This window comes from Haliotis asinina, chromosome 12 (genome assembly GCF_037392515.1).
Source record: "Haliotis asinina isolate JCU_RB_2024 chromosome 12, JCU_Hal_asi_v2, whole genome shotgun sequence".
In the NCBI taxonomy this organism is placed as follows: Eukaryota; Metazoa; Mollusca; class Gastropoda; order Lepetellida; family Haliotidae; genus Haliotis; species Haliotis asinina.
In genome coordinates, this window is record NC_090291.1 from 13,939,529 (window position 1) to 13,962,698 (window position 23,170).

At 41.3% G+C, this 23,170-nt stretch overlaps 1 protein-coding gene across 1 annotated transcript; it reads right to left on the reverse strand.

The window, feature by feature from the left end:
- Nucleotides 1-2,548: 2,548 nt before the first annotated feature.
- On the reverse strand, nt 2,549-21,926 carry LOC137258214 (carbohydrate sulfotransferase 15-like). Its single transcript, XM_067795805.1, has 8 exons — nt 21,835-21,926; nt 15,589-15,915; nt 13,645-13,912; nt 11,008-11,124; nt 9,474-9,630; nt 6,483-6,654; nt 3,509-3,656; nt 2,549-2,751 (listed from the first exon to the last, which is right to left on the reverse strand). Exons 1-8 carry the CDS (start codon nt 21,892-21,894, stop codon nt 2,567-2,569), a joined length of 1,434 nt encoding a protein of 477 aa, XP_067651906.1. The 5' UTR covers nt 21,895-21,926; the 3' UTR covers nt 2,549-2,566.
- Between the last annotated feature and the right edge of the window lie 1,244 nt (nt 21,927-23,170).

The window sequence follows — 23,170 nt, forward strand, 5'->3', positions numbered from 1 at the left end:
GATTTTTTTTATATTGTATTGCTCGATTAGTTCTATTAGATTATCGGTTGTTCTCATCACGATATGGCTATTGGCGATCTACAGCCTGTTTTTCATATTGTATTGTCCAAGTCGTTCTGACAGTTTTAATTTTCCATACTGGTATTAAATCTAATTGTCTTTTCATATTGTATTGTTCAAGTCGTTCTGACAGTTTTAATTTTCCATACTGGTATTAAATCTAATTGTCATATTCTAGATGTTTCACTCTCCTTCTTCGAAAGTTTACACACACACACACACACACACACACACACACACACACACACACACACACACACACACACACACACACACACACACACACACACACACACATATATATATATATATATATATATTCAGTTTTAATGCCACTTATGTTCCCGTCACGATATGGCTCAAATATTGCCCATGTGACGTTAAATATTCACTCACTCACTCACTCACTCACTCCAAGACCTGTCTAACGTATAGCTAGTTAGTCTTAGTCATGGCTTCAGTAAGATAGCTGTTCGGGCAATGATTTCGACCTGCTTCAAACGTGGCATATTTCCGGGTTTTTTTAACTTCTGTGTTGCTCACGAGTCGCGTAGGCTGGATTACACCGCCACCATGTACAGTATTCCGTGTTACATGAAAAAGTCGTTTAACGCTTAATGTAAAACGACAGAGCGCTGTCATAGCTTATTGATGACGCTTGCAGGCAAAAAGTTACCCATTGTTCCGTCCATACAGGTAGCAAAAGTACTGTAAGACCCCATGGACCCTGGAATTTTGATCTGCTTTCAGTTGTTGGCGATCTATAACCCGTTTTTATGTGGTATCGTCCTCTGTAGTTAAGTTGTTTTAGATTTAATTACTAGTTTATAATATCTATCTGTGGTAATCTAGTTGTTCCACTGTCCTTCGCTGACAGATTTTTTACCATTAACTATTATGTATAATATTAATGGTTCTCGTCACGATATGGCTGAAATATTGCCGATGTGACGTTAAACATTAACTCACTCTCTCCCTCACCCCGTTTTCCACTCGACACTATACACCAGAAGACGGAATGTGTCAACTATGCATCGATTCTCATATATAAGTACTATCTCGAGATATTCTGGAAGAATCCAGTCTTATGTAATTTATCAGCTGTGTTGAAATCCAATATTTTCCTGTCCTTAGAGAAAAGGTTACATGCGCATTACCAGCATCCTGTAATCCCCCGTGGCTTCCACTGGTACAGATATAGTACACAATCTGACTCTTGCTGTTTGGATTAATTATTGCACTCTTTACAATACTGTGAAATTTATAGCTGGTGCCCGTGGCTATATGGCCATAAGGAACCCATACCGTCTTGAATTATCACATCATCTCAAGGACATCCCCTGCTATAAGATATCAAAGAGTTATCAGAAGATGACATATCCCCCCGGCCCCGATATTTGAAAGGACAAATCATCCGACAGTTACTTGATGAGTTTTTAGACTAAGTTTCCATTTATGGAAATCGTGAAAAATATAAATGCCATATATCTGTAAACAGTAAAAGGCACCTCTTCAAGATCTGTCTCATATATCTGCCAAGATCTGTTGAAAGATATGAAATGGTTTTGCAGTTGAGCTCCAGAAACAAAGACTATACGTTCATTTTGAGACTAAGTCCGAAACGTTTCCAGGGAAACCGAGAAAATAAGAAATCACAAAAAAAAAACTGTAAATAGACAAAAGGCTATTCTTTAGGGTCTGATTGATATGTCTACCAACGTTTGCAAAAAAACATTGAACGGGTTTTGAGTTATGCTCCGGAAACGAAGCCCTCCCCACCATAAGATTAAGACCAAAACGTTTCGCGGAAAAACAACAGCGACAGCAACAATAACAAAATAATAATAAACAAAAATAAAAAAAATCCCAAAAAATCTGCAAATAGCAAAAGGCACAAACCATAGGTTCAGATTACGATATGTATCAATTTTGGTTTTGAAGTTACGCTCCGGAAACAAAATGATTACGGACGGACGGGTGGACGGACTGACGGACGGGGATACACGCCGGGCGGATAAAAACCTGTGGTAATTCTAATTTGTCGTATTTAACAGCTAACAAAACCATGATAAAGAATTCTGAGTAGTAGTAACTAGTAACTTCTTTTGATGATTTGATTATTCGAGGCTCAGATTTGAAATTGAGCGAAACTAGAGCATTAGTCGTTCCGTTTTCTCCACAGAGAAAGGGAATTTATACACTTTTCATATATGTCTAATGAATGAAATGATATTACGTGGACCGGTAACACAAATGTTGCATGAAATGTAACGATCAGTAGTGATGCAAGTCAAAATAGAATTTTGCATAGTACATCACTTTTGTCATAGATACCCGTCGCTCCCCAAACTGAACAAAGATACGTAAAATGTTCCAATCGTAAACGATGTTGTCGGAATGAGCACCGGTGATGGAAGAACATTCTAGTGCAAATGTTTCATCAATGCAGTCCGCTGTGTTATGGCTGGAGAAACGACACTGACACAGCTGCAAAAATGACCTATGTTTATTCCCATAAATACTTTTGATCATTAAGTAGGTTCGCCAGTTCCTTGTTATATTGTCCATAGAAATGTGTCAGCAACTGCCTTGTTTCAGGGAACATTTCGCCCACCCGTTTAGCAGCAGCATTTCTTGTATTACTACGTTTCAGGTCCAACACTGGAATCATCTCGCTCTTTGTCAGTTCACCTAAAAACATCACAAATTACTTTTACTTACCACAAGTGGGATACGATGACATGTCAGAGATCCTGACCGCCCGATCCCGTTAGTCGCCTCTTACGACAAGCATGGATTATTGAAAGCCAATATTCTAACCCGGACCTTCACGGGTAACACGATACCACAAGGTCATGGGATTCAGGTAGTACAGATCGAATCTGCATCACATTGGATGTCCCTCCTACATTGTGTTCGCCTCTTGTGTTCAGTAGTCGCCTCTTATGGCAAGCATGCTTACTGAAGACCGTTTCTAACCCGGATCATCCCGGATCAGTCTTTTGTCCAGGACTTCATGGAATTGTATTTCATTGAAAAGAAAATGAACCGGCGCAATGCAAAAGTGATTCAGTTGCAAGCAACAGTAAACATACGTTAAATATAGATTTTATGACGCTTCAATAGGTTTCATAACCACAATGAGCGTATGAGCGTATGAGCGTATGCGCGTATGCGCGTATGCGCTTTCTGCCAGGATGTCCTAGAATGATTATTCATATTTTATTGTACATAACTTAAGAATATTGTTTTTTCAAAAATAGTTGTCGATAATTTAAACGGACAGAATGGGAAACATCGTTTTTATCGTTTTATCATTCACCATGATAAATATATTTATCTTTTTACATCTCTTGAATGATGTTTCGTTGTTAAATATTAATTTGACAGTATTTGTTTTTTGTAAACATCATCTCTTACTGATATGGGTTATGTTTTCAATACTTACGTAGATCCAAGAACCTAAAGAGAGATTTCATATGATTGTCGATATCCATCATATACTCTTCAAATTTGATGATGTGCACTTGTTGACGGGGAAATACTCTCAACCAGTCAGCCACGTGAACCGAATAAAGCCCCTGTCTCAGTCGAACCTTCCACCATTGGAAACAATGTAACACAAATTAATGATGGGCAATAAAATGTGATTTCATGCTGTTGTATTGTTTTCTGTTTCTCTCCCACACAGCCTTACCATGCCTTCTCCAAAATCCGCGTCCTCTCCCACAACCGTACCATGCCTTCTCCAACACCCCGGTTCTCTTTCACACCCATACCATGTCTTCTCCAACATCCCTGTTCTATCCCACAACCGTACCATGTCTTCTACAACCACCATGCCGTGCCCAGTCCAACTATGATACTGTTCATTCTTCAACAACCTGTACCATCCAAACAACCAAGCCATCCCAAACATCCATATTGTGCCCTCTCCAACAACTATACCATGCCATCTCTAACAACCATAAGGTGAGCTCCTCAACAACGAGACTGTGTCCTATCCAGCAACCGTCTCATGTCTTCTCCAACAATCGTAATAGCAATCATAACATGTCCTCACCAACAACCGTCCTTCTTACTTTGATCATGCCTTCTTACCAACAATCCTACCATGATCTCTTCAACAACCGTAGCATGCCCTCCGCAACAACATGCACCGTGCCCTCGCCTTCTCCCTCAATCACGCCCTCGCCAACAGGAATACCGTACCCTCTCCAACAGCCGTGCCATGCCTCCTCCAACAGCCGCACCATGCCTTCTCCAACAGCTGGGCTATGCAGATTCAAACAACTGTGCCATGTCCTCTCCAATATCTGTGGCATGCCCTCTCCAACAACCGTACCATGCCCTTTTCAACACACCCTGCTCTCTACCCTCATCGTAGCGTGGTCTCTCCAGAACTGTGCCACGCCCTTTCTAACAACCATACTGTACTCTCTTCAACAAGCATACCGTGTCCTTCCCAACATCCATACTCTGCCCTTTCCAACATCCATGCCTTCTCCTAAAACCGTACCATGCCCTCACAGCAACTGAATCGTGCCTTGCCCAACAACCATACCGTCCCTCCTCCAATAACCCTACCATGCCCTCTCCAACAAGCAAAAACGTACCTTCTCAATAACTGTACCATGACCTCTCCAACAACCAAAACGTGCCCCCTCCAACTACCATACCGTTCACTCTCCAACAACCGTACCACGCCCTCTCCAACAACCATACCGTGCCCTCTTCAACAATCGTACCATGCCCTCTTCAACAACTGTACCATGTCCTTTCCACCAACCAAAACGTGCCTCCTCAATAACTGTCACATGCCCTCCCCAACAACCATACCGTACCCCCTCCAAAAACCGTACCATGCATTTTCCAATAATCATAATGTGCCTGTAACGGTGCAACGCCTTCTCCAATAACTGTGCCATGCCCTTTCGAACAACTATACGGTGCCGCTCATCCAACAGCCATACTATGGCCTCTCCAACAACCAAAACATGCCTTCTCAATAACTGAACAGTGCCCTCTCCAACAATCATACCGTGACTTCTCCAACAACCGTCATGCGCCTTCTGCAACAACTGCATGATGTCCTCTCCAATAGCAGTATTGTGCCCTCTACAACAAACGAACCCAATTCAACAACCGCACCCCGCCCTCTCCATACCCCTTACTGTGTCCTCGCCAAAAACACACACTGTATCCTCTCTAACAACCATACTATGCCCTCTCCAACAAACGTACCCTCGCCAGCAGCCCCGCCATGCCCTCTTCAACAAACATACCGTGCCCTCACAAACAACTCTACTGCGCCCTGTCCAAAGAGCATAAATGCATCTTCTCTACCAACCACACTGTTCCTTCTTCAACAACCGTTAATGCTTATTCCAACAATTGTACCCTGCCCTCACCAACAACCGTACCATGTCCTCGCCAACAACCATACCATGCTTTCTCCTGCAGCTCTGCCATACCCTCCCCAACAGCTGTACATGCCGCCTTCTCCTACAACTGCACCATGCCTTTGCCAACAATCATGCCAAGCATTCTTCAACAACCGTACCATGCCCTTGCCAACAACTGTACCATGCCCTCTCCAACAACTACCCCATGCCCTCTCAACAACTGGACCATGCCTTCTCCAATAACCGTACCATGCCCTCGCCAAGAACCATGCCATGCCTTCTCCAACATCTGTACCGAACCCTCTCTAATAACTGCGGTATGCCCTCTTCAACGACCATACCAGACTCTCTCCAACAACCATATCAGGCCCTCGCAAACAACTGTACCGTGCTTTCTCCAACAACCATGGTGCGCCCCCTCCAACAACCATACCTGGGCTCCTTTCACAAAGAAACCTTTACTAAGGTTAACTTTAACTCCCATTCTTTAACACTGCACTTAGGTTACCTTAGATTTTGTACTTTGTACCTAAGACGTGGGTAACCTTAGTACAGTGTTAAAGAGTGGGAATGAAAAGAATAGGAGTAAAGGTTAACCGTAGTTAAGGTTGTTTTGTGAAAGGAGCCCCAGGCCCTTTCCAACAACCATATCAGATCCTCGCAAACAACCGTATCAGGCCCTCACAAACAACCGCCCCGTGCTCTCTTCAACAACCGTGTCACGCCCTCTCCAACACCCGTCCCATGCATGAACCATGTTACCATAGATATGCGAAACCTACGGCGATCTTGTTCCGCCAAAGTAAATCTTGGCACGTAGAAACGTTTAAGGGACTCGATGCATGACTCGATCAGGTCGCATTGTAACATTCTACTTATCACATAATTAGTGGGTAGTTTACCAGCCAATGAATATAAACGTTTGTTATTTCATCCATCCATTTCAATTCTGGAAAGTGTAGAAAGGTATTCCGTGTGAGGTTTTGGTCATAAACAGCACGGTGCTCAAATCTCTACCTTTGAACTGTACGCGTTCTCATGACTTCCATTATATGTACATCCTCTGACTGAGTTTGAAAGAAGACACTCATTAAACTCCCGAATCTCCCTCTCTACTTCTTGATGGAAGTCAAGCTTCGATATTTCATAATTAATCCACTGGGACTCGTACAGGTAATCGGAGTACAACCTACAGGAAAAAAAAAACATGTTAGGTTTGAGGCTGAATTATATAATAATCCAACATTTCGGTCTCGAGGATGGTATCACACATTTCGGTTTCGAGGATGGTATCACACTTTTCTGTGACTATTGTTTTCAGCAATATTCCACCAGGACAAGTGAATTATTCTTTAAGCAATGTACCCGTGTGTGGAATCAAACCCGGGTTTTTGGCGTTATGATCGAACCACTAGGCTACCGCACCGCCCCAATGACTCATTTGAGGAATGTTTGATCTGAAGCTTACCTGGATACTAAAGGGCCCCTTATTTATAGATGAGCATAAGAGACCAGAGAAGAGAGACCACGACCATATATATATAGACCACAAAGTACTTGATTCAAATACACAACTTCATCAAATGTTGTTAAATGAATCGTATAAATGCAGAAGTTAAAATTTAACCTCACATCGGCAATATTTCAGCCATATCGTGACGAGAACCATTAATATTATACATAATAGAGAATGGTAAAAAATCTCTAAACGAAGGACAGTAAAACAACTAAACTATCACATACAGATATTTAAAACTAGTAATTAAATCTAAAACAGTTTAACTATAAAGGACGATACAATATGAAAACAGGCTATAGACCGCCAACAACTGAAGGTAGATAACCATACCAGGGTCCATGGGGGACGTACAGTACCTTTGCTACCTGCATGGACCGTAGTTGGATTGCTGGCGATTGTACGAATGGTTAGCCAAATTTTAAAAGAACAAATATACTATGTCTAAGACCGGGTAAGCAAAAAGTTAAACTGTGAACTTTTTGGGACTTACGCACCCTCTCAGGAGGACAATAATTATACGATACTTTAACCCCCTTTGAGGATACAGCCACTAACAATACCAGTTGCTAATTTATACTACAAATAATTAAAATACAACTATCTACAACATATATTAATTAAAATGCAACCATGAAATTAATTTATTTTAAAAAGAACAATAATTAAATGAGAACTAACACGTTTATCGGGGAATGAGGGAGAGTGTGTGAGTAAATATTTATCGTCACATCGGCAATATTGGAGCCATATCGTGACGAGAATCAATATTTATTTTGTATATCAAGAACATGAGAAACTAAAGCCCTGTTGACGAAGAACAGTAAAACCACTAGTATATCACAGATATCCCTTTAAAATTAGTAATTAATTCTACAACAGTTTACTTATAGAGGACAATACGATATACAAATGTGCTATAGATTGCAAAAAACTGGAGGTAGATCACCATTCTAGGAACCATGGGGACAGTACAATTGCTTCCTGTATGGGCCCCAGCAGGATTTACATAATCCCTTCAGCTGTGAGCGAATTTCGACAGATTTAGCCATTCACAAAAAATACACATACGCTACAATTAAAAGCACCGGAAACTTGTGCGTTACTTTGAATGTTTTGGGACTTACATACCCTCTAAGGAGCACATCATTTTACGGTTCTTTAACCGCCCTCGAGCATACAACCAATAACAATCTGAGTTACTGATTCAAACTTCCAATCACAAAATATCAATCTCTTTACAGATCTATTTCCTTTTAAAATGCAATTGCTGTAAGAAAGTAAAAAGACCCTTCATAGTTCATGATTTGAAATATTTATCCCTTGTGATGGAATATTCAACACAGTCAAGCAAGATATGTCACCAGTAACCTGTGGATGGAAATCATGAAGTGAAAGCGTTCGCCTGTCACGCCGAAGACCCGGGTTCGATTCCCCACATGGGCACAATGTGTGAAGCCCATTTTCTAGTGTCCCCCACAGTGATATTGCTGGAATATTGCTAAAAAAGCGGTATAAATATAAACTCACTTACTCACTCACTCATTGTGCAAAGGCTCCCTGGACAGCAACACCACGTGTCATCACACGCAAGGCAAAAAGTTATGTCGGTTATGGAACACCGGGTGTTAGGATCACCATCGTATTGGGCATTAAACTTATGATTTAATTGACGAATCGCTCTGTGAAGACGAATTTAACATATCCTGCGGCGGCAAATAAATGCACACAGTAGAAAGGAAATAACAGCTGCGCCTAACTAAAATCAAAATGGTCATAAGAGAACAGTTTAAAGACAAAACTAAATGCATACATTTTGTACTGCATAAAGACCCAGAAGTAGGTTCTAAAATCAAGGTAACAGAGGACAAGTTTTAAGGTGACGTCACTATCATGGGATACGAACCCAATATCACCGAATAACGGGAAAAATAAGGGACATAACTCTCTAAGTAAAATTTCAGCAGTTTAGGCAACCCGGCCAGCACGTCCATGGCCTCACGTTGAATAAACAGTAAAAGCATGCATTCACCATCGTTCTTCTTTATTATGATGTACACCTTGGACAGACCTGCTTGTTTTGAGCTCGATGCTAATAAAAGAAGCAGTGAGAGGCCAAATATATTACACCTTTGCCAAGGGCTAAGAACGACTGAGTGAGTTAATATTTAACGTCACATCTGCAATGTTTCAGCAAAATCGTGACGAGAACAATTTTGACGTTGATAATGAAAATGTGTACATCATAAAATTAAAGGCCTAGACTATCACAGTGAGAGATTCTCTCCATACAATTTATGCAAAACTGAGGATCTTCACCTTTTAAGAAATATTCATGTGTGTATCTTGTATGACCAAGTATCGCCCTTATGACAAGTATGGATTACTGAGGACCAATTCTATACCCTGATCTTGATGGGTCCTTAACAGAATGTGTGTTTAATGGATAATGGCGTATGGATGATGTGTAGGATATTGAAACTCAAAATAACCTGTCAATGGGATTTCTTAAACTCATGATGATTCTCGCTCCTGGATTAAGATGATGGGCAATGTCGGCGTTTGTGACGCATGGCTCTCGGCATCCCTCGTTGCCCGGCAACATCGGCCAGAACGTATTATCCCACATCACATCCACTGAGCCGTCACCTTATGAATCACATGAAAGGGTGAGTGAGTTTAGTTTTACGCCGCTCTGACACGACACGGATCTTCTCCAATATGCGTGCTATACTCAGTTCTACTTGTGGAAGATGGAATACAGCAATGAATACAGACAGACAGACACTGTTGAAAGTTCGTGATAAACAAATAGTGAGTGAGTGAGTGAGTTTAGTTTTACGCCACACTGAGCAATATTCCAGCTATATGGCGGCGGTCTGTAAATAATCGCGTCTGGACCAGACAATCCAGTGACTAACAACATGAGCATCGATCTACACAACTGGGAACCGATGAAATGTGTCAACCAAGTCAGCGAGCCTCACCACCCGATCCCGTTTCTCGCCTCTTGCGACAAGCATCGTCACCTTTCATGGCAAGCATGGACAAGCAAATAAATAACACTGTCAATCTGGCCCATTTATCAACACACAACCCCAAGAATCCGGAACATTTTCATATCATAAGACAGAATGTTCCCCCCCAAAATCTACAGAATTCAGTGTCTCAAAATGTAAACGGAGAAAGTGTGGAACTTTGATGAAAAACAAACTATAGTCGAAAAAGCATGTGTAAAGTTCAAAAACAGGAAACAACTATTTCATGTACACTTTAACATGGACGGCTCTGCATATTATTTATGTTATTATATGCCAAGGGTGTCATGAAGAATACAAACGGAGTGCTTGAGGGACAGAATGTGCGTCAATGAACAGCAGATTACGAACCCCAGAACCAACTGCATCCGATTAAGCGCCACATAGACAAATGCGCAGCGGGAAAGGAAATAAAATTTAAAATATTCCCTTTACATAAAATGAATACTGCTGATCTCATCCAGCGTAAAGCTCCAGAAAACTTTTTCATTAAAGAATTGTGCCCATCGTGAAATCAATAACGCAAGGTATTTGAATTATATCTGTTTTTCTTGTGATTCTAGTACTGCTAGTATCGTCAATTTAAAGCCGACAATGTGACGTCATGACAACGGCGCGTCACAACATTTGTATACAGTGACCTCATGACAAAGTGACGTGTTTATCTTTTTTCTGTAATCACTTTTCCCTAATGATAAAAGTGAAATATAGAAGTGTAGAAGATCCGGGTCGTGTAATTATTTCTGAAACTACTTGTTATATATGTACAACTGTACGCTCGGTATTCTCATTCAAATGATGAACTAATCAACTAATGAAACATGACACGAGGTTGTCTGTTTATTGGGAAGCCCATTTCCGGTGGCCCCAGTATTGCTTGAATATTGCTAAAAGCGGCTTAAAACTAAACCGACTCACTCGATATGTTCTGCTTCTGTTTGTGAGTTTAATAACGAGTGGTTGTTAACATTGTGGTTGTGAGCTGTACCTGTGATGACGGGGTGATACACCTCTCCAGCGTCGCCCCTTCTGAAAACGCGGTCAATGGTAATAGCGCTTTCTCTTTGAAAGTCCAGATAGGTGTTTATCGATGAACAGTTAGGACCTGCAATATTAAATGACAGAACAGGTAGCACCCAGATATGTCGTTACACACAAGTAAAATGTACGATTAGTTTATGAGCAGTCTCCAGACGAATGGGGGGTATCGGTATTTTTATCTAGAATTCGTGGAAGACTTGTATCTTCCTTTCATAGGTATCCCCATCCGATCCGATTAGTCGCTTCGAACATTCAGCATGAGTTGCTGAACATCAGTTCTTACTGGGAAGCACTACAATGGATACGCATACATTGCATCTTTTTATATTTTTACATTCACATATAATTCATGAACATTTACTGGTGATACCAAAGTGTATCCCCATTTTCATTTTCCCCATCCACAAAAACATCACAGTTGAGAATTATCACAGAGGTTTATGGTTGTACCGATCGACACCAGGATTGCCTGGTCGACCAGTGAGAAACAGTGAGTCAGTGATTTTTCTTTTCGGGCATCAGATTTGGAATCAGAACGGCAAGTGAATTGGGTTGTTCACTCGACCAGAAAAGCATAGTTTGTAAAGCTATAAAAAAATTGTAAATTAATGGCATGACTCATATTTCAGACCTTTTGGCTCTTACAAGTATTTGGCTATAGTTTTTGTGTGTATTAATTATCTAGAGACAGCGACCTAGCTACAAACAGTCTCGTCTTATACCTGGTATTTCCTCAGCTGATCGGTTTTCATATGATTTCAGTGCGTATGCTATTGATAAGGTTAAGGAAGTAGGTGCAGTATTCTGTGAAATAAGTCTGTCACAAGCATTTGATAGCATCGTGGTTAAAAAGTCCGTTCGTCACACTGAAGGCCCGGGTTCCATTCCCTACATGGGTACAGTGTGTTAAGCCCATTTCTGGTGTCCCCCGCCGTGATACTGTTGGAAGTTTGCTGAGAGCCGTTTTACCGATACGCTGACTTGGTATTGCGTGTTTTGTCGTAGCTTTCAGTGATAGGGTAAAATGCGCATGCTTATTCGCAAGGGGGTCAACAGGGTTAATGGCAAATGGAATATATGTAATATGTAACCGGAAAATAACAGACCATGTCGTGTAATCGGTGTGTAGTCGGTAATTGGATGGGTGGCCCTATTTGGCAGTTTGACTCCTGACTGCCTCTCAACACTGTCCTACAGTGATGTACATGTGACATGTGTGGTCGACTCTGCGCATAAATTGAATCTGTTCACCCAGCAGGGAATGGGTACCAGGTAGGATAAATCATGTGACTTGTAACCTTCAAGAGACTCATATGTAGCTTGGACTATCAGGGACGCTTAAAAATAGAGTTGATCTTACACACAGTGATGGTACACGCACAGTGACGTAAAATATACATGATCCAACCATACTTCAATTTGCCAGTTGTTTTGGGGTTTTTTCCAAGTGCGCTCAAACAATTCAGGTCAACAATCTTGCATTAAAGAGTCAGTGACTGGGTGAGTTTAAGTCACGCTGTAGGTATTATTATTATATTATTCAGTAATACGATAGGTCTTGATAATATTTAAAAACTAACCTCAAACTAAAACCTCTCAAGATAGACTGTGACGCAAGTAGATGATCACAGACATAGGTCCAGTATATGAATATTAAAATGTGCCTCGAGGAATAATGCATCCTCAATATCTCTTGGGTATACGTTCCGATGAATCTCCACTATACCCTGGATGCATCTACCCGATAAACTTATTACCTCCCTTGGCTGCCTTTTTATCCAATCAGGCGTATGTGCTGTGAAGTTGGGCGAACCAATCACAACTCACTTCTGCTTTTTAAATTATGGTAACCGATTAAATTTGGTAACACGAACCATGCACAGGAGTATATATCCAAATGTGAGTCGCACTGCGAACAAACCTTCGAGGCTGCAACTGCTATCGTTTATGACACTGGCAAGATCTGTTGTAACGGCGGCTTAGCCGATTGGCTACTGTGACAATGCGGAGCCAGCAAAGGGAGGTGATGAAATTTTCGGGCCGAGCTGTAGATGCATCCATGGAGATATCGAGCATGTGAATAATGTTACTCACACTAAAACTGGACTGTAGATCACCATGAGCCAAAGCTAGGATACCTCCCTCGGGACATCAACAAAGATTGCTCGTAAGGACGAGTTTTTAATGGATGTTTACTTCTATCCCACGAGGAACACAACCTTTCGGAGTATATCCTTACTCCTTTATCAGGCGAATGCACATTGATATATACTCCTAAATCCTTTTCACCTGGCAGTCTATTCTCGAAACAGTCGCAGTCCTTTCGAAGGTTTCAAGCCCATTCTTAAAACACTGTCTACGATTGAGGCTAAGAATTCTTAGGGGTACGAACGTTCTGAAGAAAGGGTGAGGATGTTCTCCGTAACGTTGTGTTCCTCGTCATAAAGAAGTTGACATCCTTGAAAAATCACTTCTATATGTGCGTACGTTGTAAATGGCATTCAAAGAACTGCTGCAGTTGCTCATTGTTGAGCATGAGAATGAACTGTAAGAAAAATAGAGCTGGTAAAAAAAAATTACTCACGGAGGCGTATTCTTTCCATCCAAAAAGACTCCTTCACTCTAGGTAAGGCCACTTGTGGGTGCATATTTAACCTTTTGTATATGTCTGTAGTGCCACATTTTGGCAGACCAATAATTAAGAAGTACGGAAGGCATCTCAAAGACTCGGTGGAGCGTCGTATTAACGCTATGAGTCGTTTGAATTCGAGTATGATCGGACAGGTAACTCGGGGAATGTAGGATTCTCGCCAACATGGGTTCTTGAAATTTGGAAGGAATTCAAGTTTTGGCTGAAATCATGAAGATTGGATGATGTAATGGCCAGATAACATTACAAGACAAGGTTTACATGCTTTTTCCAGCAACATTTCAAAGGAAGGCTTGTGACTGGAGTGTACAACATTCTCGTTCTTGGTGTTGCTATCACACTATACACTATACGCCAAGAGAAACGCTACCCTGATTCCTTTAAAAAATCGTACCTCTCATCAACTTGCTTGTGATGTGTGGACCCCAACTTATTGGTCTGTCAACGGTGACCCCAGTTTGTCTTTAGCGCTAAATGAGCCTTATAGCCATGATACAACTCCATCCGAGGGCGTTGGCAGCTTCGACATTAGCGATCCTACATGCACCATTCCAAAGGCTCTTTCTCTTTTTCCGTGGCATATTTCTCGTACTTGTATATCATACCATGCACTATAGTCTCTCTTTATACCCAGTAGAACCATTCCCCATGTGAAATTAATGCAAATGCCACCTGAATATTGCTAGGTTTGGGCGATTGTTATTACTATGTGTAAATAGAAAAATTAATGGACAAATGTTACATTGCAGGCATGAATGTTAAAGATTATTTTACGTGTTCCTAAACACGTCATAACATCAAAGATTTACTTGTTTTCATGAATGCAAGTCAGCACAAAATGTGTTAAACGACAGAAATCAGACGTTTACAGTTTTACACTCGTGTTACTGGTTTTATTGGTTGAGACACGATGACTTTAAATGGTTTGTCCATGCTTGTCGTAAGAGGCGACTAACGGGATCGGGTGGTCAGGCCCTCTGACTTGGTTGACACATGTCATCGGTTCCCAATTGCGCAGATCCATGCTCATGTTGTTGGTCACTGGATTGTCTGGACTAGACTCGATTATGTACAGACCGCCGCCAAAACGCTGGAATATTCTTGAGTGCGGCGTAAAACTAAACTCACTCACTCTCACGTAAATGGTTTATCATTGTCGTAAAGTCTAAATCTGAATCACTCTTTTTTGTTTTGTTTGTATGTTTTGTTAATAGAAAATAGAAGAATATAACTCTTATGGAAAAAAGATAAATTTCACCCAAGTATGAACTCGTTTAAGAATTTGTAATTTGCATGGTCTTGAGCTTTCCTGGAAACTAATACCTAGAGAAAGATTGGAGGGTAAGTTTCAGTGTTACAGTATATGGCGGCGGTCTGTAAATAATCCAGTCTGGACTGGACCAACCAGGGATCAAAATCATGAGCATCAATAAACGTTATTGGGTTGATATGTGTCATCAAGTAAGGAGAGGAACGTTTCTTTTGGCCTTTAGCGTATGTTTGTTTGATGGACATGTTTGGGACATTTGAGACTGTGAAACAATCAATACCAATTACACGAAACTGCTTCATTTTACTTGCACCGTATATTCCGTATGCTTATTTTTAGTTATGTACTAGAATTGTGGATGTCTGATAAAATCAATATTCTAACAGAGTAAAAATAGCCTCCACCATACGTCAATTGCAGTTATGACCTTGCTCCTAGCATTGAATGCAACATATGGTCGTACATCGTCAATGGGTGTTCCAAATGCAAGAGACTGCCTGTCTTAGAGGTCTGATAGATTGTCCATGATATTCGAATAGCAACCTATGGTGAATTCATTCACCTTAATTGCAAATGTAAACCAAAAGGCATTCATTATCGTTGCTTACAAAGTTCGTAAGATCCAAGTCTGCCCATTGATAGGAGTGCAGCGTTGGCGACAGATACAGCTGCATCCTCTCTGCCTGACTGATTGTGATGTGCGCAGTATCCAGCATCTGCTTTTTCCACCTCGGTGAATGGACCACAGATGGTGTCTGCGATAAAGCTGTGTAGAAATTCAAAACAGTATCGGGGTACCCGTGTCCCCATCCATTCCAAAATAGTGCCCTGGATCCGAGCTTCCTTAACGTTGCCACGCACGCAAAGACCAATAATACTAAGGCGATGATCCGTTTCACTCGTGTAATTCTATGTCCTCTTGTCATCGTCACAATCTGTTGGCAAAATATTCGGGTTAGGGAGCGTTCGTAATTGCTATGGGAGTTGGTGAGTTTACTGTAACACCCCAGTTGGGTATATTCTAACGACATGACAGTGATCTGTAAACAGTTTAGTCTAGACCAGAATATCTAGTGATCAACAACATAGGCATCGATCTGCGGAATTGGGGACCGTTGACATATGTTAATCAAGGCAGCGAGCCTGAGCACCCGATCACGTTAGTCGCCTCTTACGACAAGCATGGGTGGCATGGGTTGTTGAACATGGGTTGTTGAACATGGGTTGTATTCTACCCCGGACCTTCACGGTTCCGCACACCAGTGAAGACCCGATCTCCCCGAGTGGGTTGTTATGGAGAAACATGTACAATGTGAAAGTCTCCCGTAAAATCTACGTACACAGTAAGTCACATCCTTAAAAAATGAACCATCCTTCATTTTATTAAAAAAAAACAAAACAAAACAACAACAACAAAAAAACATAAATATGCTACAGGATTCATGGGGGTAATGGGTTTGGATATGGGTTCGCGACAACAAACATGTGTCTTAAGAAGCTATATGACGGACAGGACTGTACTCAGTGGTTTGGTAGTCTCTGAATTGTTTGGACCCGTGAAGTTCCCATGGTAGAATAGGTCTTCAGCAACCCATGCTGGCCATAAAAGGCGACTCTGCTTGTCCAACGAGGTGACTAACGAGATTGGGTTGTCAGGCTCGCTGACTTGGTTGACACGTCATCGGTTCTCAACTGCGCAGATCTATGTTCATGCTGTTGATTACTGGCTTGTCTGGTCCAGGCTCGATTATTTACAGACCGCCGCCATATAGCTGGGATATTGTTGAGTGCGGCGTAACACTAAATTCACTCACTCACTCACTCTGAATTGTTTGGGCCATATCCACAACATGATATAGCAAAGACACTGACAGCATAAAATAAAATCGGTCCTGGCAATAAAATGTAAATGCTGAAGTCGATTTACATTGTCTTAGCGCTAAGTTTCCCTAGTTGAACGGAGCAGTGGTCATTGAGGAATAGTTAGAGCTTTTGACTGTGTGTGTGTCTGTTTGTGTGTGAGCGTGCGTGCGTGCGTGCGTTCGTGAGTGCGCGGGTTTTCTATTACTGGGTGCGTGTATGCCTTTCTGATTAGCAGGTAATGAGTGAGTGAGTAGTTGTAATAGTTGTAAAAATAGCTGCAAATCTTGACAAATAAACAAATATTAAAATCCCGTCGACAAAGGACAGTACAGTCTATTAGTATATCACTGGATCAACAGCAGTTTCGAAGCAATACAATACAATATAAATTGGAGTTGAGTGAGTTTAACACTTGCTCTGTCATCGTGTTACGTGATATTGACTGGTGCAATGTTACTGAGGGATGCTCTAACCATTCAGATGTTTATAAAATCGCCCTCACTCTGTGCCCGATGGCAGATACTTCTGATAAATGGGAAAAAAACGTTTTGTGGCTTCATAAAAAGAGTGAGTTAATATTTATCGTCACATCGACAATATTGCAGCCACATCGTGACGAGAAATAATAATGACACTGTAGAATGAATGAATATAAGAAACTTAAACCATGTTGACGAAGAACAGTAAAACCACTAGTAAATAAACAGACATTCATTTAAGGCTATGGTAATTAAATCCAAGAAGAGTTTAACTGTAGAGGACGATACAATATAAAAATGGGCTATAGATTGCCAAGAACTGAAAGTAGACCACCATACTAGTGACCATGGGGACTTGTATTACTTTTGCTACCTGCATGGACCCTCAGTCGTCATAAAAGAGTGTAGCGTCATAAATCAATGAAATCCATGTCTAACTGTTATAACTACGAGGGGATGTCAATAAGTTTTGAGCCTTGAGCATTTTTCATACTCAGGTGTCACAGCCTATGGTACGACATTGAACCTTGGGGTGTAGCTGATGTGATGTATAAGTTTTGGCATCCTACACTCAGAAGTTATTGAACAGCTCACATTGACAGAAAGAGACCCCCCCCCCCCCCCCCCCCCCCCACGGCAGTGAAAATGAATAAAACTGAGTAGAGAGCAGTAATTAAGTTTTTAGTTCTTGAAGGAAACTCGGCGCGAAGAACATTGAAGAAAGGCTTTCAACAGTTTATGGGAAGTCTTCCCCTTCATCTGCTACCATCAAACGACGGGTCAATGAATTTAAGCATGGTAGAGAGAATCTTGAAGATGACCCCCGTCCAGGTCGCCCAACAACAAGCACTAGTCAGGAAAATATTGACAGAGTGCATAGACTTGTGCTGGAAAATCGTCGAATCACACTCCACGAGTTAGAGGAGACCTCAGGCATTTCACACGGATCCAATTCACGGAGACAATTCTTCATGAACATCTCCTCATGTCTAAGGTGTGCGCAAAATGGGTGCCAAGAACGCCTACAGATGAAATGAAGGAAACAAGGGTCACCATAAGCAACTCCATGCTAACCAGATACAACAAGAATCCAGAAGATTTTCACTTTAGGCTAGTAACCTGTGATGAAACCTGGATCCACCACTATGATCCTGAGAGCAAACAAGAATCCATGGAATGGAAACATGTCACTTCTCCCAGGACCAAAAAGTTCACAGCCTCCAGATCAGTGCAGAAGGTAATGGCGACAGTCTTCGGGGATAGCAAAGGCGTCATCCACATAGATTACTTACCAAAAGGAGGAGCGATGAATAGGGAATATTACGTTAACATGTTGAGGCAAGTGCGACAGTCAGTCAAGGAGAAGCGCCGGGCAAGATCAGACGTGGTATTCTTCTACATCAAGACAATGCTCCAGTACACACCTCTCGCGTTGCAGCTGCTGCTGTCCAGGAATGCGGGTACTAAATCTTGCCGCATCCCCCCTACTCTCCAGACCTGGCACCAAGTGATTACCATCTGTTCCCAAATCTCAAGAAACACTTGCGTGGTCGTAGATTTCAGGATGATAATGAACTTATTGCTGCTACTGAGGCTTGGTTTGAGGACCAAAATGGCGCCTTCTACAAGAACAAGTGTCTTGACCCACAAGGGGACTATGTTGAAAAATAAATGTAGCAGGTAATTTCTGTTTTTCTATGCAAGGCTCAAAACTTATTGACATCCCCTCGTACATGACGCATTCATAAATAGACGTGAGCAATACTGAACATGAATCCTAGTGGATGCAGAAAAAGACTTGATAATACCAACACCTCAATAGGGATTAAACAATATTCCAGTATACTTGTAATATAGGATGTTGGGGTAACAATATTACAACCTGAAACACTCTCTTCCTATTTGTTTAGGGCCAGTTCCTTAAACGGCGTAAGCAACTGTCTGTTCCAACAAAGATTAAAAGGTCTCCAGCTGTGATAAACACTGAGTGATTTCGATGAATGAATGCTACCTACCCTGATCTCTGTTTACTGAAAAAAGCACATTCACTAATTTTTAACGCTTTTACCACGTATGTAAAAAAACATAAAACCATTTGAAAATTTTACTGATGCCAAAAATACGGTAATCTTGATGGCACAATTTCTGATGAACCTTTTTGAAAAGAGCTCGCGTGAGTGTACCATAAAAGTTGTGAAATACCAAAGGCTGTGAGTGTTGAAATGTTACTATTCTTGAAGGGGACGTTCACTATTGGAAAGTTGAAATCATCCCTTTTGCCATACAGCCCAATGGAAAGGCCTTTGTCAGTTTGAATCTATATGCATCCATCTAAATATGAAACAGTGATTTGTTTCTTTAGTTTCAAGATCAGGAAGATACACCAGTGGAGGGGAATTCGTGGTTTTTGAATGATCATTGATGTACCGGAAGCAAAAGTTAAGCGTTTGGGAATATTACGTTGTTTTGATTTTGCCAATACAATCAGAAAGTCTGATTGGTATGCATAAAGAATCAGATCTGCAAGGAGGAGAGCATAATTGGTAGCCATTTCTATGAAACGTTTTACCATTACATACTAATGTATAACACATGTATAAGCATCCATGTTCGTTGTGTGTGCAGGCGCTATGTGATTGTTGGAATATAAGCATCCATGTACGTTGTGTGTGCAGGCGCTATGTGATTCATGGAATATAAGCATCCATGTACGTTGTGTGTGCAGGCGCTATGTAATTGTTGGAACACCCATTTGGCATTGCATTCGGCAATTATCCTCTGGGTACTGGATATAGAGAAAGGCTAGGTGGTCCCTTTACTAGTTGTTAATGCATTGGTGCGTCTAGAAAATGCTGCGTATTGGCCTTACATAGGAAACTACTGGCTACAAAGATAAGTTGTGCAAAGATCATACAATTGACCCGTGTCAGCATGTATGAGTGCCGACCACTGGCACTTGCCATTGTCAGGGAAGATGCCTCAGGATGGCTCATGATTACGTGTTGTGACATGACACATCAACAAAATATGAATAGCTAAGCGAGGAATGAAATTCATCGTCGTCCACTGCACGTGCACAGTCTACGTCTGTTCTCCCTTCCGCAAAACCAGTGTGTCAGCTAATTGCCGTTCACCGACAACAAAATATATTGCCGTCCATCGCGTTCTCTCCTCCGGTCTAACTTATCCTTGTTTGCTAGTTAAATTCAAAACATGCATAACTCGTTTCGTAAGTTACTTGCGCACTTGTAATCTTAAAGAAATTAAAAAGGCGAAAGGTACAACCATGTTGTGCATAAGTTATTAAGTACCCGTAATCATGTAGAATCATAACCCGCCAGACTTGCTGACTGGTTGGTTAATTGGTATGTCGGCGATCTGTTTAAAATCGAGTCTGGTCCAGACAAGCCAGCCATCATGAGAATCGATGACATGGTTTCAGCAAGTCAGCCAGTCTGACCATCCTATCCCTTTAGTCGCCTCTTGCAACGAGCTTTGGATCCTGAAGGTCAGTTTTAACCCTGATCTGAACGGGTCAACATCGACAGTACTTCAGCCATATATTGACCAAAACAAGTTATAAACTATTAACACATATACTTATATAAATAAAAACTTGTCAACGAAGGAAAGTTAAAAAGTACTGAAATATCACCAAAATATAGACGTAAAATTAGTAGGTGACTAAAAAACATTTTAGTCATATTTTAACAAATGAAGGTAGGTGACTATGATAGGGATATCTACTTAAAAACAAAAGATTACTATTTCAAGGAACTGTCTGTACAGGTACATAATGATTAATATACTATTTATGCTGAAAAAGGATTCGTATATGATGTCAGAATAAGTGAGTGAGTTTCAAGTCACATCACAACATGAGAGCCTTATCGTAACACAAACATGCTCCGAATACACTTAAAGTATGAAAACCTGACGACAAGGGAGCGTAAAACAATTAGGGTTTCACAGACCCAGAATATAAGTCTAGCATCAATCTCTAAAGCAGTGTTTCAAATTAGTGACGAGAACAATTAATCGATCCACATAATAATTACTGGTAAACGATAAAAACAACAAAAACTGTCATCGAAGGACAGAAAATAACTAGATTATCACATATATGAATTCCAAACTAGAACTTAAATCTAAAACAGTTAAACTATCGATGACGATACAATATAAAACAGGACATAGATCGTCAACAACTGAAAGTAGACCACCGTACTAGCGCCATTACAAAACAAGAACATAAATCACTTGAACATTGTGTACAGTAAGGGAGACTGTATATGGTATTTTATCAGAGTCATGTGGACCAATCAAAACTCGACATTCTTACATGAGGCTAGATAAACTGCTTTCTCATTCATGTCATGTTGTTAGACGGAGTCTGCATTATCTGACAGAAACTGGTGAATTGCCACAAAACCTAGAAACACAACATTACAACTGTCGCAGCGTCAATCCGCCGGTATGCCTAGAAAGAATGTAGAACAAAAAATTGCTTACCAATCGCCGCGTGTCAGGCAAAGCATCATATATGAAGCACGATCTTGTATTCATACACATGCAGTAACATTTATACCGATGCAAATGTCAAATTCGATTGCAGCAATATTAAATTACCAGCTAAGACATCCAAACTGCCTATTAGTATGGTTGTCCAACCTACTGTGTTTCCTCCATTGTGGTAACAGCTATGTGGGGATGGTATCGACAGCAGTATAGCTGAATTCAAAGGGTAAGCATGACTGGCTGGCTGAACACGACCATGGGCAACCGAGAAAATGTATTGTTATACGCGAAATTGTCAATGAGTTATTGAAGCTACATGCATCAGTATTCATTGATGTGTACTCGGAGTGAAACATTCAGTGCACAAAGAAAGAAAGAAAAATGCGTGTTTCGAGATAACCGCAATTTGTCACAATACATTTAACCACACCAATAACTATTGTGTGGTGGAACCATAGATCTTTGTACGCATATCGACAAAATATCAACCATGTGACGGGCTTTACAAAAAAGATGTGAACTGTCCATTCGGCTCCGGTTACGTCAGGGCGGTGTGGTAACTTCATGGTTAAGAGTTCGCTCAAAGACCCGGGTTCGAATTCCCACATGGTTGGAGCCCATTTCTGGTGTTCCCCAGCCGTGATATTGCTGGAATATTGCTGAAATATTGCTAAATGCAGCGTATAGCCATACTCTCCCAGTTATTCGAAACAGCTGGCGTTGCCACAAGTGCCACGCTGGGACACACAAAACCACCATAGGCCGATTTCATCTAGACCAGACTCGTAAAGGTCCGGGGTAGAATAGGCCTTCAGCAATCCACTCTTGCCATAAAAGGCGATTATGCTTGCCGTGAGAGGCGACTAATGGGATCTGGTGGCCAGGCTCGCTGACTTGGTTGACACATGTTATCGATTCCCAACTGCGCAGATCGATGCCCATGTTGTTGAACACTGGATTGTCTGGTCCAGACTCGATTATTCACAAACCGCCGCCACATAGTTGGAATATTGCTGAGTGCGGCGTATAACTAAACTCACTCACTCTTCTAGATCAATCAAAATCTCATAGACCACAGAGGGAAGTGCCACCAGACATTTCTGGTCTCCCCCGCCGTGATATTGTTTAAAACAGCGTAAAACCATACCCACTCACTACAGCAATGCAAAAACTACATGAGTGAGTGAATGAGTTTAGTTTTACGCCACTTCTAGCAATATTCCAGCAATATCACGGCGGGGGACACCAGAAAATGGGCTTCACACATTTTACCAATGTGGTGAATCGAACCCGGGTCTTCGGCGTGTCGAGCTAACGTTTTAACCACTAG

What these genes read in the sequence shown, in the direction of transcription:
- LOC137258214 (XM_067795805.1), bottom strand. Translation starts at nt 21,894, where the DNA reads ATGTGTATGAATACAAGATCGTGCTTCATATATGATGCTTTGCCTGAC. An exon ending in GTATCACCCCGTCATCACAG is followed by an intron (nt 9,631 to 11,007) that starts GTACAGCTCACA and finishes GTGATTCATAAG; the next exon opens with GTGACGGCTCAGTGGATGTG. An exon ending in AGAACGCGTACAGTTCAAAG is followed by an intron (nt 3,657 to 6,482) that starts GTAGAGATTTGA and finishes CAATGGTGGAAG; the next exon opens with GTTCGACTGAGACAGGGGCT.